Source organism: Lepidochelys kempii, chromosome 4 (genome assembly GCF_965140265.1).
Source record: "Lepidochelys kempii isolate rLepKem1 chromosome 4, rLepKem1.hap2, whole genome shotgun sequence".
Lineage (NCBI taxonomy): Eukaryota > Metazoa > Chordata > Testudines > Cheloniidae > Lepidochelys > Lepidochelys kempii.
In genome coordinates, this window is record NC_133259.1 from 140,660,713 (window position 1) to 140,677,412 (window position 16,700).

Consider the following 16,700-nt stretch of genomic DNA (forward strand, 5'->3'; position numbering starts at 1 on the left):
GGGTCAGCAGGACCCTCTCACACAGCTCCCAGATCCCTAGGCAAGGGTGACAGCGTGGTCTGGTCCTTCAGCCCACGGGGAGCTGAGCTCCTGCCACATAAACCAACGCTGCCCATCGAACAGCGGGGCGGGCGGGGGCTGAGCAGGGTCTCGGGGGTGTTCATGAGGCCGTTCTGGGCCCTTCAGAAGGAAAACTGGTGAGGAGAACACCCCACCCCTCAGGCGTGGTACCTGGCTCTGCCCACAGGGCATACACTGCCAGTGAGCACAGGGGAGGCCGGGGGCGCCCAAAACTCACTGGGAGGATTCACTTGGGGGACACCTTTCGCAAGGGGAGGCAGGAAATGGCCAGCCCCCCACTAGGTGCACAGGGCACTTTGGTGGCCAAGCACCCCCGGCAGGTTCTGGGGGCCCTGAATTCCTCGCGCATCCGGCTCCCGACCGCGGGGTCTCAGAGTTCTGTCCCCTGGATACTGAGCGCAGATACACCACAGCGAGGGGCCCGAGTGGGCAGCTGCTGCCACGCAGCACCAGTCATCTCCAGAGCAAATAAAACCTTTACAGGGGCTAAAGTAACAAGCACAAATCTCCAGCCTGCTCCCCTGGACGTTCAGCATCTGCTTCGCCCGCTCCCCAGCGCTGCCTCCCCTTGGGGAGCCGTCGGACACAGCGAGGCGTGGGGGTTACGGACCACAGCACGACCAGAGAGGGGCTTTGTAAATACCACAATGGGACAGCCTGGGCTACACCCCAGAGACAGCAGCCACCTCCAGGAGAGGACAGAAGTCCCTGGCTGGTTAGCGTGACCTCCGAACCCACAGTTCTGCCCTGGGCATGGGCCGAGAGAAGAGCATGCCCGCGGGCCCTGCCCACAACCCGTCCGAGAAGGGCCCACCCGGCCTCTGCTGGCTCAGCCCTGGCGCTGACGCGGTTACCTCCGGTAAGTTCGCTAGCAGACCTGGGCCGAGCTGCCCCCTTGGGTCCCAGCTGACTCCGCTGACCTGCCTCCCCGGGGCACCTGCGCCAAGGAGTTGTGTGGGCAGGACATACCCGAGCTCCTGCGTGTGACGTCCACCACCTTGGCATTGGCACTCATCTGGTAGAGGGTCTGCAGCAGCTGGCTCGTCTTCCTGTACAGCGTGCCGGAGGCCACCTCCTCTCCCTGCCGATCTTCGGGGAGCGAGAGCTTTGGGACGTGCAGAGGGGGGAGCGCTGCCAGCTCCGTCTTCATCTGGGCTCCCTGAGCACGAAGCAACACAAGAGTGTAACCCACAGCTCCGCCCCGGGCCTGGCCCATTCTCCAATCGGCACCTCGCCCCTGGGCCAGCCACAGGAGAACCAGGCAAACAGGAAGCCAGAGCTCCTTCCCAGGGATACCCAGCCACCAGCCGAGCCGTGCAGTTCCCCTCGTCTGGGGGCGTCAAGACCCCCCTGCCACTCACCCCAGTGCAAACTGCATGAGCCCAGGGGAGCAGGGACCCAGACTCACACCCTGAGAACCTGCTCTCCGTTCCACACACCAGCAATTCAAGCAAAGGAGAACAGGAGCTGGCCTCCCAGAACAGAGCCCAGGGCCCTGGAGCGGGGGACTGCTGGCCTGGTGTCGCTTCCGTGCTGAATGGCACAGAGGAAGGAGGGATCCCTCCCCCAATGCCCAGCACTGTACCCTGGAAGCTGGTGGTGCGGAGGAGGGGAAGGATAAGGAACAGCAGCCTGAGGCATGGGAGCCCCTGGCATTTTATCCTTGCGAGTGGGTCTGCAAATGCCCCTCGTAGAGCAGAGGGGTCTGATGTTAGCTATTTGCTTCAGTAATGCCCTACAGCAGGGAGGTCCACAGGTTAACGGCACATTTCCTTTGCATTCCATCGATGGCCCTTTGCTCCTATAAACAGGATTCTGGTCAGCCAGTCTCCTCTAGATTCTCACCATAGCTCCAGACTAAAGTATCCCAGCTCCAATCCGTCTGGAATCCCCTTCCTCTGACCAGGCATACTGCCCTTTTCTGCTTCCCCCCGGGAGGGACCGGCTGGAGAGCAATGGGGTGATTCCCGTAGCCAGTCGGGGCGTGTGCAGCCCAGGCCTGGCCAGATGAATGCCTGGAGGGCCCAGTGGTGCAAACCCCAAGAGATGCCCACACAGAGAGGCCCTCACCTTGAGCCGGTTGTTCTCAGTTTTGAGGTGCTCAATGGCCAGCCGCATGGCATCGATCTGTTGGAGGAGAAGAGGCGAGTCCTTCACCTGGACAGGCCCTGAGCCACCCACCATCACCTGGCCAGCGCCGACACCTGCAAACGGGGAGAGAACATCAATGGTCAAAGGAGACTAAGGAGCTGGCCAGCGGGGGTCCGAGCATCCAGGCGGGTTTGCTGCAGCCGACGTGGTCTGTGCATGCAGGGGTCAGGCTGAGATGGGAAGGAAGAGATGAATGTGTCCGTGCCAAGGAGCAATGACCCATCCATACGCCCCTCGCTGGGGCACAGAGCCATCACAGTCACGCAGCTGGAGCTGGAGAGCCCTGTGGCAGGGCCCCGGGGTCAAACCCATGCAAATACCTAGCAAGCAAAGGGGCCCAGCACCCTGACAACACCCCTCAGGGGCCACACGCCCCAGGCCAGGATCCCACGCCTGCAGAACTGCCTCTTGTCTCTGCAGCAGAGGCTGCTCCGGCCCATTCCCAGGACAGCCTGGCACTGAGCTGGAATGGGGATGCAGCCCTGCATTGCCCCGGCGGAACCAGCTCTGGGCACCTTTGTGGATCCATCTCCCCTCTGTTCCCCAGCTGGTTCCTGCCCCTCTCGGTCACTGGGTGAGCTGCCACGTGGCTTCCTTGCAGTTAGAACAACAGCACCGGAGTAGGATGCACGTCGGATTCCCAAAGCCTCAGAACCCCCTTCTCACATGCACTGGGCCTGCCCTCCTGGGGCCTACAGAGGCTAGGAGAGCTGGCAGGCTGGAGCAGGATACTGTACCTCTCTGCTGTTCCTCTGTAGTGCCGGGAGGGGAGGAAAGCACAGGAGAGACAAGAAGAAGCAGAATTAAAAGCTGAGGAGCAAGGCTCGAATGCAGCTCTGGCCAGAGAAGCCATTGTAAAAAGGGCACCGTCTTGCCCTGCAGATCTGCTCCCTACGCACATTCACACCCAGTCTGCTGCCTCTTACTCCAGGAGCCCTCACGGGGCCACACAGCCTTGGAGAAGGAGCTGGATTCCATCCTGGCTCCCGCACTGCCTGCTGCAGAACCCGCACGGGGGCGCAGGACCGGAGAGCCCGCCTGAGTCAGCAGAGCAGGAAGTTTCCAAAACAACACAGTTCATCACTGGAGCAAATCTGGCAGGACAAACCCGCAGACCAAGATGCCATTCCCAGAGCAGCTGCATCTTGGGATGGATCCTGAGACCTGCTGACACCTCCCACCGCCTCCACTGGGCTCAGCACACTCCGGATCGGCCTGCAGAGAGCACGAGGCAGCCAGACGGCTGTGTGAACCACAGGCAGAGAAGGAAAGATGCCAGAGCGCCAGCAATTCAAGAGAACAGAGCCTTGAGCGCAAGGAAGTGGGACACAGGACGCTCCTTTCCCAGCTCTGCTACTGACTCACTCTGGGGCCTTGGAAAAGTCCCTTTGCTGTCCTGTACCACGGCTGCCCTGCTGCAAACCGGGGACCCCCGTCCCTGGCCGCCGTGCGGCAAGCGCCGACCAGCGGGGATGGGGCAGCGTTCTGAAGACGACAAGGGCTCCTGCTGCAACGCGCACAGCCAAGCGGTACCTGTGCAGTGCGGCATCACCACCTTTCCCACTCTCACCGACACGCAGCACAGACCAACACTCACTGCAGCTCGGGAAGGAAACAGGCTACAATCCAGGGATCAGACCAGCTACCGCCAGCAACCCACCAGCCAGAGGCACGTCGCTGACCATCACCCCGAGGGCGGCGGGCCAGGAGAGCACCAGGGGCCAGTAGCATGCTCCACGTCCATACTAGCACACAGCTGAAGGCGTCAGCACTGGACATTACCCCTCCGTATAAACGCCAGCGGGATCAGTTCAGACCCACTAACCAATCACCTCTGGGCTCCAAGGAGCACCTGCTGCTGGACAGTCCCAGGAGCCTCAGGTCTGGGCCACTGTTGTGAAACGCAGGCAGCTGAGAACAATGGTGCCCTGGGAATCCCATGGCTCAGACCCCAGCTAGAGCCTGCAGGGAACAGGCCCTTTAAGGGCCCTTGCTAGGCCCTGCCGCACTCCTGCACTCAGCCTGGGCAGCCTGCCCCCTGCAGCTCACGCTGCGTGGAGAACTCCGGCCATGTGCGCGGAGGGCCCAGCTAACCCCGCCTCCTGCCACGGCTGGAGAGGGCCCTAGCCAGGAGGAAGTGAGTGCAGCTGCTGTGCTCCTCTGCCGGCAGGGAAGGAGACCACGGGGAACCGCAGCCTCCCTCGGGAGCAACGGAGGCTGGACGCAAGCCAGGCCTGTGCTCCTACACGGGGCGCTGCTGGGATAGCGCCGAGAGACAGAACAAGGGGCTGGGTGAGGCTCTTGGGCATCCACAGCGGGAAGCTGCCACCCCAGCCGTGGGCGCAAAGGGGAAGGAGGCAGCGATTGTGTGGCGGAGCAGAGGGAATTCCAGCAGCCTACCAGAGGCCTTTCCTCTCCAGCTGTCTGCTCACTGGGGTGCAGGTCAGAATACCACGGACTGGCTCTGAAATCACCAGCCGATCGTCATACCCACATGGCCCAGAGCCCTGCAGCATTCCCTCCCCCTAGGCAGCTGCAGCCCGCTGGAGAGGTATTCCCTTGGCTGGCTGCCCTTGCAGTGACCCAGGAGCTGGGGGGCAAGTGCAGGGAGGCAGAGAGGTCAGGGTGCAGGGAGGCAGTGCCGGGCCATCACACATCACTCGGCTCATCCACTGATGCCTGGCCATCTAGTTCGGGGCCTTCCAGCCTGCGGGCCAGCTGAGCCACCACGTGCACGACTGCCTCCAGATGTCTGAGGTGGCAGCCTGGTGCTCCCAGAACCGAGTGAGCTGCAAGGCCCCTGCCCCTTCCCTTCCTCAGGTCTAGAGCTCATTTCACGGGGCTCACACCAGGACCCGTCCACCCAACACTGCTCTGCCTCTTGTAGGGACACAGTGCGGCAGACTGAGTTCCCTCGGGGTTCCACTCCCCATCCCCTGGGCCTTTTCCCCGGGTTTCCTTTCCAGCCTCTGGGCAGCAAGGCTGAGGCAGCCCCCAGATGCTAGGGCGGGGGCATGGGCGGATCACGCACCTCCTGCAATGCCCGAGACGATGGACGCGATTCCAGACGCAGGGGACCCACGCAGCCCCTCGATGGTGCGCTTGGACTGGTTGTTCAAGCGCTGCTTTAGTTCCATCTTTTCCGACTCCAGCTGGTCAATGTCAGCCTGAAGAGCATCCATGGTCTCCTCAAACTCCCTGCAGGGGGAGAGAGCAAGCCACCAGCCCAGTGAGAGACGTTCCCCTGGGGACGAGACACAGCTCAGCTGGCAGAGTTCACAGCCTCCACCCAGCAGGCTTTGCAGGATCTCATCAGGTTTGGTAACTTCCAGCACCCTCCCCCAACCATACGCTCCCCAGCCAGCTCAGGGCTTCTCACTCAAGAGAGGGCGGCCTCCACCCATTTCCCTGGGAGGCTGGTCTGGTCTGCAGGAGACGATCTCACATGCAGGAAGCGTTGCCGGACAATCAGCCCTTCATTCCTTTTGCTTTCTCCTGGTTCTAGCTCTATCAGGCTGACCCACTGCTGTCTCCCTGGGAGTTCACAGCGCTCCAGCACCCGTCGTCCGGACACAGCTACGCTATTACCTGGGTCTGGCAATGGTGCGAAATACAAACGTCCTGCACCACACACAAAGCAGCCAGAATGCAGCCTATTCGGAGATGCAACCTCTCTGCCCTGCCCAAACCAGCCTCACATCAGCCACTAGCCGCCCCAGGGTAACGGCTGTGCCTAGCCACCCCCGAGCTCCAGAACGGCCCTGGAAACCATGGCAAGCTGCTAACACTGCTACCCCTTCTGCCCAGGCTCCTCCCTTAGCAGGTGCTCTCCCCTGGCCTAGACCATCCCGAATCCCCCAGGAGGCTGGGAAACCCACTCACTTCTCCTTCTTTTTGAGCAGAGCCTGGGTCTCGTCCAGCTTGGTTTGGATCTTCTCCACCCGGTCATCCGCGTCCTTAGACGAGCTGTCAAGCTTCTTCTCCAAGAGACTGAGGCGCACACTTGCTTCACTCAGCTCCTCGCCCTGGAGCAGCAAGGGAGAAAGCGAAGTGCTCCAGGCCCCTGAGGGTGGACAGCATGTTCCGGTGCCCTGGAGCGCCCGCCCCCAGTTGCAGCCAATAGCCAGCACACACCACCATGTCCTGACTGGCTCCGGGGATCAGGTCAGGCGAACACCAACCAGCTACCTGGGGGGAGGACTGGCGCGTCCCTTATGGTTGATGCCACAGGCCACTGCTACAAGGGAGGCTTGCGTCTCCCCCGGGGAAACCGATCCAAAGGGCTAACAGGCCCCAGGCAGCTCTACAGGAAGTGGGAGCAACCCAGGCAGGCAGCGGCCTACTGCCCAGGTGAAGTGCACTCCCCAAGGCTGCAGGGTTCCGCACCGGCCAACAGGAAAGGCAGATTAGGGAACAGACCACGGATAAGCTCACCTTGATTTTGAGCGATTTCTTCAGCTCTTTGATGACAGTCTCTCTGTCTTCCAGCTTCAGTCCCAGGCCCTCGGCATCTGTGATCTCGGCCCGGAGCGCGGCTGCCCTCAGATTGACAGGAGGAGGGGGCTGCAGGGACAAGGGAGGGGGTTGGTCGAATATCGCCAGCTGATGGATTCCAGTGCTTGCTCATGGTGAAAACTGGGCAGGACGCTGCTGAGGGAATGCCCCCCAAATCTGCACGACAGGCAACTGCCCGGCTCCCCGAGTCCCTGACAATCCAGGGAGGGCTGGTCTTGCTGGCCGGGAAGGTGATGGAGCTAAGACACACCTACTGGTTTGTAAGCATCTGCCGAGCTGCACAGACAGCAGGGTGGGCTTCTGATGCAAGGTGCTGGCCCCTCACCCTGCGAACAGCATCAAAGGAGAGAGCCCGCTCTGCCCAGAACACCCCCATTAAACCCAGCTACGAGGGGCTGTGCCCATCGGCATCTGCTGTGCACGCTGCAGCGTGACCATCCGTGTCAGCACACGGCCTGCCGGAGATCAGGGTGGGCTTTCCATCTCCTCCCGCCATCCACAGGAAATCAGGGCCTCCCCTGGAGGAAGTGACAGCTCAGTTCAGTGGCCCTGGCCCAGCCCGAAAGTGCCCCCCAGCCGCGCCCCACCTTGGTCTGTGGCCGGTCGGCGTCATACTCTCCCTCCTGCATAGCAGTGGCCATCTTGTTCATGGTTGCAATGAGGACGTTACAGGACTGGCGCAGGCAGTCGTAGGGGTTGATGCCCTGGCTGCCGTAGATCTGCAGAGGATGGAGAGAGAGAATTACCCCGTTTCAAGGTGCCCTTTGCTAGGGCCCCACTGCCAGCAAGGCTTCCTGCACTCGCTCCACACCGCTGATCACCGGCCTTGTGGTGCAGTCAGCCCCTGTGGCCACGAGGAGGCTGCAGACCGAGGGGGTAGGTGAGTGGCAGGTCCCTACGCTTCAGCGTTAACGAGCTGTCACTCCACTCAGGCTCATCCCAAAGTCACCATGGGGCCGGAGTGAGATACAAGCTGCTCTGAGGCCAACAGGTATTCAAGCTGTTCCCCATGGGCAGAGGGCTTAGGGAAGCTGAGAACAGGGTTCCCACCTGCTCGCTTGCTTTGAAGGCCAGATCTTCCAGCTTGACGGCCAGGAGCCCTTCGTTCTCCGTCAGCGGGGCGATCATCTGGGCCCCTGCGGCAGCCACCTCCTGCAGCACCGCCACCACCCAGGTCAGGTGCTTGCGGCAGTCCAGCAGCGTGTCCGACACCTGGGGTCAGGCAGACAGAGGGCGATTACGGGACTCACCCCAACGGTAAGAGACCGCGGAGGGCCGTTCAGTTAACGTCTTTGGGAGCATCGTTAGGGAGAAGATCCTGGGCAGCAGGAAGGAAGGACAGCCCAGGAAGTGAACAGGGCGGGGGATTCTTGTCACCACCTGAGCCCAAGGTTCCTGCTCTCTGCACTTGCCCTACTGGTTCCCTCAGTCCTTCCTGCTGGCGCGGCTTCCCCGGGCTGTGTGCAGTCCCTGCTGTGACACGGGCCACGTGGGCTCAGGTTCCTTTCATAGAATCATCGAATATCGGGGTTGGAAGGGACCTCAGGAGGTCACCTAGTCCAACCCCCTGCTCAAAGCAGGACCAATCCCCAATTTTTGCCCCAGATCCCTAAATGGCCCCCTCAAGGATTGAACTCACAACCCTGGGTTTAGCAGGCCAAGGCTCACACCACTGAGCTATCCCTCGCCCCCCATTTACCCAGGGAAGTTCTGTTACCCAGACCACATTACAGATGGCAGCTCAAGGCCGTGGCTCAGTCAGGAAGAAGCAGCCAGGGCTCTCCTAGCTCGGTCTTACGCTCTACTCACTAGGCCGTGTGCCTCCTGGCCATGCGTTCCTCCTCTCAAAGCAAGGACTCTGCCCGCAAGGTGACTGCAGTGTCTGTGTCCCATTCCCACCTCAGCCAGCTCCTCCCACTCCCAATCCATTCCCCGCTAGCTGTTCTCTCTAGCGCTGCTCTGATCGGTCACGCGTCCCAGCCCATTCAGGAAAAGGGCCGGGGCAAGTCACTGCACGGCCATGTTTTTATGCAGGGCCCAGGTACACGTGTAACACAACCCGAAAGGCAGAAGAGACCCGCAGCAGCGAACGCCAGCAGTCCCAGCCAGGCAAACAAAGGCACACGCTGGCTCGCCCACAATGCACTGATTGCACCAGCTCTCCCCCACGGCACACTCTGCCTCTGCTCTCCCCAAGGGAGCATTCAGGCCAGGCAGGCGACAGCATCCTTAGCACCAGACTAGTACTAAAAACCCGTCACGGGGCAGGGGGAGAGAGTCCCATGGAGGGGGCCGGGTGAGATGAGGTGAGGGAGGGAGAGAAAATGGCATCTAGTGTGCAGGACTATAATGGAGCTGATTAAAGTGGGAGCCTCCCCTTCACCAGAACCCAAACGATCCTCCCCCTCCAGCCCGCAGCTGCCTCCCTCTGAGCAGCCTCCTTCCCCTCACCCCAGTGCAGCACTGCCTGCTGGCATGTGTATCCTCTGCAGGCTGCACCACCCAGCAGGAGGGTGGCTGCAATGTTCAGCAGTTCATGGCCATCTGCGGTGCCCCTGTGGCTCCTGGCAAGCTGCCGGTGCAGCCCTGGCGGGGCAGCATTCGGCTGCCCCGTCCTACAGGAACTTCCCCTTGGGGCTGTTCGGCCCTGGCTAGCCCCACCTGCTGTCCGAAGCCAAGTGCTGCAGGTATCCCAGGTGCGTCTGTTCCGGGCATGCGGCGTCTAATCTTCTTGCAGAACTGGCGGATGTCGCTGCAGGAGGTCTCCAGGCCCTTGAGGAGGATGGCGAGGTCGGACGCCTCCTGCCCCGTCTGCCGGGCGCATGGAAGGGAGGAAGGGAGAGGGAGAGAAAGCTCAACACCTGAGATGCCGAGGGCCAGAGCATCAGCTGGCTCACGGTGGCGTAGCCACTGGCTTCAACGGAGCAACGCCACCATGCGCCAGCCGCGGTGCTGGCCCCAAATGCAGAGGGGAAGAAGGGTGGCAGGAAGTCACCTGCTCACCTGCAGGAAGGACCGCAATCGACCCACTTCCACGCCCATGCAGTCCAAGGCACTCTGGGTGAACTGTGGGACAAGCACAAGCGCCGTTAGTACAGGGCAAAGCAGACTAAGCGAGACGACCTTGCCTGGGAACAGAGCGGGGCTGAGCTCTCTGGGATTACAGGCTGCCAGAGCTCGGAGATTCTGGCTGCCCAGGAGTCTGGGCTGCTTTGCTCTCGGGGTGTTATGTTGTGAGGCACCAGGACACAGGTGCTCTCTGAAGGGAGGCCGGACAACGCCGACTGCTCCTCTGCAGGTACTGGGCTCAGCGCCGTGTGTTCTCAACTCCTCTTCCCTGCTCTTTACTCACCAGCCCATTGGCAGGACCCATCCCACAACAGCTGTGTCCTCACCCTTCCCCCCGCACGCCCACTGGTGGGGGAGAAGTGGGACTCGGGGGGAGAAGCGGGCAGCTGGCAAGCCCACGCTAGCAGGGAACGAGGACGTGTTCCAAAGCTCTCATTAGGGAGGCAGCTGCAGCTCTTCCGGGCTGCAGCTCCACCTTGCCGGTCAGCCTGCCCGTGCAGTGAATTCTTCCCCAGGGGCCGCACAGCCACTACTCCACCTTAATGTGGTCCGCCAGCTGCATGGTGCAGTCTTCGGCTTGCTCCACCAGGTGGATGCTGTACAGGTGCTGGAAGGAGACGGAGAGAGGCGTTAGCACCCCTGGCACAGCCCACGCAGAGCCACGTGCCTACAACCCGTTTCCTAGCAGAGAACGGCTGGTCAGGCTGGCGCTGGGGAGCGAACGTGGGCCTGCCCCATCTGCACTCGGCCTGCGGGCAGCTGGATGTGCCGCAGACAATAACACCGATGCAGAAGCATGCTCAGAGGTTTGCCCTTTGGTAACGGCGATAGGAACCAGACTGGAGTTAATCCAGCAGAGCCACACGCCGTCCCCAACTCCTGCACCTGGCTTCATATGTTTGGGGAGAGGGAAGTGTGCTGGGCTAGGGGGTGGAGGACAGCAGACTGGCTGCAGTAGCACATGCTGAGGGGCTCTCTGGGATACCTGGAGTGGACAATCAATCAGATACCCCCTTGGGAACAGGGCCTGATCCCATGGATTGAGCTGAGATTCTCCTGCTCCAGTATTCTCCTCTGTGCTTGGACAGGGGGCCTGGCAAGGCTGGGATTCCTGCCAAGCCTAGAGGGATTATGGAAAGTTCTGGCAGGTCTATTTCAGTCTCTGACGTGGGGACATGGCCCTGGGGACAGCGGTGATGGCTTCTGCAGCCAGCGTCCTAGGACACCCAGATAAGGGATGCCGGCACAGGAATGGCTAGGCATCTCCCTTCTCTAGGGAAGGAATTCAGAGCACTGGAGAACAGGAGATCTCGTCATGGGCCAGCAGGGGAACCAGATCTCAGTGTTCAGGAGGCAGAGGGGAAAGAAGGAAAGGTGGTGACGGGAAGCTAGCTACTTAGCCTGCAGCCTGGGAGGGTTCCCTGAAAGCAGCAATGCCAGATGGGGCTCGGCAAACCTCAACCCCACTTCACTGCTCCCATCCTGCGCAGCTCAGATTGCCTTGCACCTGCCCTGGGGCCAGTGCCCGGAGCGCTAGAGGGGCACGGAGCCGGCACCTGCCTGCGGCACAGACTGTACCGCCTACCTGGTAGTACTTGATAGCTTTGGTGAGTGGCTCCACGTTGACCGTCTCATCCAGCTGGTCCTTGTGCAGCAGCTGAATCAGGAAGTCCAGCGAGCGCTCATGGACGCTCATCTCGGGGTAGAGCAGCCCCACCTTCTTGTAGACCTCAACGCTGCACTTACTCAGGGCCCTGGCGCGAGGAGCAAATACCATCAGCTAGTCTGGGAAAAGTGTCTGGTCTCTGCAGGGGCCCTGCAAACGCACGGGGCTCTAGTTCTGGACGCCCCCACTTGGGCCTGACTGTCAGAGGCGCTGAACGGCCGCAGCTCGTCACAGCTAATGGGAGCTGCCGGTGCTCAGCATCCGTCCTAAGCCCAGGCCCCCAGCACAACCCAAAAGAGGGAGGGCACTTCTGGTGACTGGGACCAGCAGCAGCACTAGACGCACGGGGCTCCGGGGAAGGGACCCCGCAAGCGAAAGTCTATTCCAACCTCTGGGCTCGCTGTCGGGCTTTGAGCATGGACCCAGTGCCGTTGGGTGGGGAGCAGCCCCTGCGGGGGCGCTGGGGAGGTTTCTCTGCGTTTCAGTGGCGCGCCTGGGGAGCTGCCGGTGGAAGGATTCTCCGTCTGGCCTCGGCAGCAGTAACGTGAACGTCTGAGCCCAGGCTGCAGCACTCAGTGCTTCTAAGTGGCTGCTCACAATCCCATCAGACCTCTGGGAACGCCTTCCTGGAGACCAGAGCCCACCACACCCCTCCCTCGGCCGCTGTGTTCAGGACGAAGTGCCTCCCTGGCTCTCAGCCATTCTGGACGTGTGACGGGTTCCCCACCCTCTACAGGAACGGGGCACCCCAGGTGCTCTCCTCGCAGAGCGCCGGGGATCCAAAGGCTGGGTGCACGGTGCAGGGCACCTGGGGTACTCACTGTTCGTATTTGTGCAGCGTCGCTTGCAGGAGGCTCAGCGAATACACCAGCCCCGCAGCAAAGCTCAGCTGCTCCCCTGGGGCACCCCGCAGGCCTGTGCGCTCAGCACAGGTTTCGTTCAGCTCGAACTTCTCCTGGGCCTGTTTGCTGATCAGCTCGGCCTGTTCCAGAAGAGACAGAGCAGTCTCAGCCCCGGGCTACCCAACACGGCGACACATCCCCCCTTCTGCTCCCCGCTGCCCAGCATCCCTGCCAAGGAGCTGTACTTGCTGGGACAGGCTCTCCAGCACCAGCTGTCGGGCATTTCACTCAGTGCCATGGACAGACCTGGGCAGGCACCAGCTTATGCAGCTTCAGTCACAGTCACTGCTGCCATTTTATCCGATTCAAGGGGTTTTCTTGTGTTTCCATCAGCTTCACTCCCCTGCAGCCTGCCCTCCATACCCTCCCGCTTGCAGCCTCCCACCTTTTCATCCCGGTGATGGGGTGTGCGCCTCACACTAGGCCTGCAGGAGCTGAATTAGGCCAGTGGGCCCAATCAGCTGGTTAGGCTGCAAACAGGGGAGCTTGAGGCTGGAGGCAGCTCATCGGAGAGACACTCTCCTGCTAGAGACAGGCAGGGAGCAGCGGGGCTGCAGAGACGAGTTGCCTGACATTACTCCCTGGGCGGAGGGAGTTGAGAGGCCAGCAAACCCAGAGGAGTGGGGAGGGCCAGGAGGTATGAAAGCGGCTCAGCAAGGTGCAGGAAATGGACCTTGGCTGCTGTGTGGAGGTCCCTGAGCCCCTGGGCTCCCCTGCCAGCCACTGCGGGAGTGGCACTGGAAGGCAGTGAAGGCACCTGCTTGAGACTGCAGGTGAGCGGGGAACCTTGATGCCCTCCCGCTGGAAAGGGAAGAGGATGCTGCTCCTGAGTGAGAGAGAGCGAGAGAAGCTGCAGAGGAGATACTGAGGGCATGTACCTGCTGGAAGGGCTGTCAGCCTTGGCAGACAGAGCTAATCCCCAGAACCACCAGGAGGCGGCGCCATCCAGCACTGAGTAGAGCAACCCATCACAGGCCCCCAGCCCCCTTCCTTCTGGCAGACGACGCCCAGATGAGATGCCCTTCAGAGCCCAGCAGTGCTGCTCGGGTGGGCTAGAGGGGCTCACTGAAGTCCTGCGGGAGGGAGGGCCTAGCTCTGCCACACAGCACCACCCGGGGGCCAATGGAGTAGCCCTGAGCCCCTCAGCTCGCAGCACAGAAATAAGATGAAGTGGGATGAAAACAAGCCGCTCACTTTCTTCCTCTGCCGCTCCCTGCCCTAAACGTGTCAAAGGCGGAGGTGCCTGGTGCAGGCGGGGGGGTGTCCTTTGCTACCTTGCAGATGAGCCGGGGGATGAGCAGCAGCACCAGGATGCAGTCGTGGTCCCCTCCATGGCGCAGGAAGCTGTCAGGCATGAAGGAGGTGAGGAGGGAGACGTGCCGGTTGGCCTGCTGCACCTCCATCTGGCGCAGCTCCATCTCAATGGCCTGAAGGAGACAAAAGGAAAAATCAAACGGAGCCTGGAAGAAAGGACCAGGAGCCATGTGAGGCCGTCTCCCCAGGCCTCCAGCCTGCTCGCTGGCATTCCGCGGTGGGCGCAGACCTGCCAGTCTGTGCAGTAGGTTAGAGTCCGAGCCACATTCCCGCCCCTGTCCCAGAGCCACATTCCCACGGCTGCTGGAGGGAAGGAGATTCCTTCTCACTGTCTATTAGCTACACTGCCTTGGTGCTCATGGTCCAGAGCAGGCCCCGAAGGGCAGGGTCCCTGTCCTGGGGAGGGCAAACGTCAGTCATCCTGGCTGTACCCTTGTTACCATTCCTTCCAGCCAGCGCAAGTTCACGTCAGAGTTCAGCAGACAAAACCCCATTTTCAAGCACTTGCTGCTGTGCGAAAACCGTTACAGTTTGGGCCGACGTCTCTCAGAACAAAGGTACTCGTAACACCCCTTCCCCACCCCCACACGTTAATGCCCAGTATCTCCCTCCGCAACACTCGCCCTTCCAGCACTCCTGCCAAGTAGCTAAGAGCTCCACTGCCACGCAGAGCGCACAGGTGTCCCTGTCTGCCAGGGGTCTGCTAGCCACTCGCCCACACTGCTGGCCGCGGCGTCGATGCGGAAGAGGAGCGGTTCTCAGCAGTTACACCATTTTGCAGACTCTTTGGTGCTCTCACTCACTAGCGGCGCAGCCCTTGGGGAGGCCTCTGGCATCCTCAGAACAACACGGCAGCCTTGGAAAGCTGCCAAGCACAGGAAGCTATGCTGTACACTCTCACCTGCACCTGGAGCACTGCCCATGGGAACACACACACCTGGGTCCTACACACCGACACGCCCAGCTGTTCTCCGTACCTTCGCATGGGCCTTAGTCTCTGCAAATTTAATCTTGAAGTCGAACATCTCTGGCGGAGGCTGCTGTTGTCTCTCAACAGAAGCTTCTTGCTGGTTCATGAGCTCTCGGTTCACATCCTGATTGCAGGAGGAGAGGGGAGAATTAGCAGTACAACAGAACTGCCATCTCCTCGCCCCCGAATACCCGCAGGGGGACAGGCCAGGACGAGAGGATAACGGGGCAATCAAGGAAGAGGAAGGGGAGTTGAATATCTGGGTGCACTCAGCTGAGGAGTCTCCCCAGCGCTGGGCCTAGCACCAGTTCCCAAGGGGACACAGGGCAGACTGCTCAGGTCCCAGAAGAACAATCACGCAGGGCGGGGAGGAGAACTAGATCTGTCTCCCCACCCGCATTTCCATGATGGTCTCACTTGCCTGCTGCCAGCGCCCCCAGGAATCCTTAGGGAATCCCCTCCACCTGCACACTTGGGGCTTCTCTTTCATACCTGCAGCCCCCGGGACACAACGCAACACCCACATTTGGGAGCACGTTAGCCCACTGCTTCCAGCAGCTCCCAGTCTGCGCTTCCCCACTGCGGAGCAGACGGATGGCCAGGAGGCAGCAGAAACACAAGCAATCAGAGGAAGTTTCCCTCAGAGTAAACTAGTATTCAGGTTGCTCTGGCTTAGCTGGATGTTCTCGTCTAAATCAGGAGCTCAACTCCTAGGGTAGCAGCAGCTGGTTCCGGGTGCGTTTGCAGGGCCAGCAGCAGCCCCTGCAGGGTTGGTCCCGTCCCCTCTCCTCTGCAGTGCTCTTGCCTGCTGAGGGCTCTGCCTCCTTGTCACTAAAGCCCTTCCCCGAAGCAGCTGCTGCTCTGATGGGTGCTGAGCAGTTCAGCCAGCTCCTCCCAGAAGCATGGGGTACAGCCCCTCCCCTGGCCCCACCAGGCCGCAGTGGCAGGTGGTGCTCAAGGACTTTACCTGCAGGTGTGCGGTCAGCTCCCTGTATTTCTTGATGGTCTGCTGGTAATCTGCCACCGTCTCCTGGGCAGCCTCCACGCGCTTCTCCGCCTCACGGACCCGTGCCGTTGCCATGTCCAGCTGCTCACGCAGCTCCAGCTCCGTCTCCCTGGCGTTCTCCTGCAGCTCGTCATTCATCTCGTTCATGGCTTCCTAGCAGGAAGAAGGGGCTACACAGCTCGGCCTGCCAGACCACAGGAGCATGGGGCTTTCAGAGGAGGGAAGGGGCACAGCTTCGGGGCTGACCAGGAGATCAGCCACAGTGATCGTGCCCAGCAAGAGCTTGGGAGATCAGCCAACCCTGGTGACTTCATTGAGCCTCGCCTGAGCCCTTCCAGCATCCCTGCTTAGGCAGCATCCAGCACGGCTCTGCTGTGTCAGGGGAACAGCCCACCCAGCGCACCTCTCCCACTGCTGCGCCCCATCCTTTGGCCAGCCTGGCTGCAGACCTCACACAGACAAAGGAACACGCGTGGGCTCTGTCTCGCTCCTCTCTGACCCCCGACAGAGAGCTCCATCTGCTGGGCAGCTTACCAGGTCACCAACGGTCTCGCGCAGCTCCCGGACCTTCTCCTCCAAGTCCAGGTTTCTCTCCGTCAGAGTCTCCACCATCTCTTCAGCACCCAGCGCAGCATCCACCTGCGGACACAGGGCTCAAAAGCTTGACCCTGACCTGGACTCCCACATTCCTACGCCCCTGCATAAGAACATAAGATCAACCATCCTAGGTCAACCCTATGGTTCATCTAACCCAGTGTCCTATCTTCCCACAGTGGCCAGTCGCTTCAGAGGGAGTGAACAGAACAGGGTCATTATCGAGTGATCCATCCCATCGACCATTCCCAGCTTCCAGCAGTCAGAGGTGTAGACACACCTGGAGCATTGGGCTGCGTCCCTGACCAGCTTGGCTAATAGCCATTGATGAACCTGTCCTCCATTAACTTATCTACTTTTTCGAACCCAGTTATACTTTTGGCCTTCACAAGATCCTCTGGCAAGGAGTTCCACAGGTTGACTGTGCGTTGT

The 16,700-nt window shown here is 61.0% G+C and overlaps 1 protein-coding gene across 11 annotated transcripts in view; it reads right to left on the reverse strand.

Moving 5' to 3' along the window:
- Window positions 1-16,700, reverse strand: part of DCTN1 (dynactin subunit 1) — a 146,273-nt gene that overhangs the window by 4,668 nt on the left and 124,905 nt on the right. For 8 of the 11 annotated variants that reach the window (XM_073343114.1, XM_073343113.1, XM_073343119.1 and 5 more), the window contains 17 exons: window positions 16,209-16,313; window positions 15,636-15,827; window positions 14,676-14,792; window positions 13,659-13,811; window positions 12,304-12,464; window positions 11,402-11,570; window positions 10,355-10,423; window positions 9,751-9,813; window positions 9,409-9,558; window positions 7,798-7,959; window positions 7,335-7,466; window positions 6,667-6,795; window positions 6,115-6,257; window positions 5,264-5,430; window positions 2,970-2,984; window positions 2,152-2,285; window positions 1,051-1,240 (listed from right to left, as the gene is read on the reverse strand). In XM_073343114.1, coding sequence (XP_073199215.1) covers window positions 1,051-1,240; window positions 2,152-2,285; window positions 2,970-2,984; window positions 5,264-5,430; window positions 6,115-6,257; window positions 6,667-6,795; window positions 7,335-7,466; window positions 7,798-7,959; window positions 9,409-9,558; window positions 9,751-9,813; window positions 10,355-10,423; window positions 11,402-11,570; window positions 12,304-12,464; window positions 13,659-13,811; window positions 14,676-14,792; window positions 15,636-15,827; window positions 16,209-16,313 — 2,251 coding nt within the window. The remainder of the gene's footprint in view (window positions 1-1,050; window positions 1,241-2,151; window positions 2,286-2,969; window positions 2,985-5,263; window positions 5,431-6,114; window positions 6,258-6,666; window positions 6,796-7,334; window positions 7,467-7,797; window positions 7,960-9,408; window positions 9,559-9,750; window positions 9,814-10,354; window positions 10,424-11,401; window positions 11,571-12,303; window positions 12,465-13,658; window positions 13,812-14,675; window positions 14,793-15,635; window positions 15,828-16,208; window positions 16,314-16,700) is intronic. The other 3 variants (XM_073343111.1, XM_073343117.1, XM_073343118.1) reach the window with 1 other exon arrangement.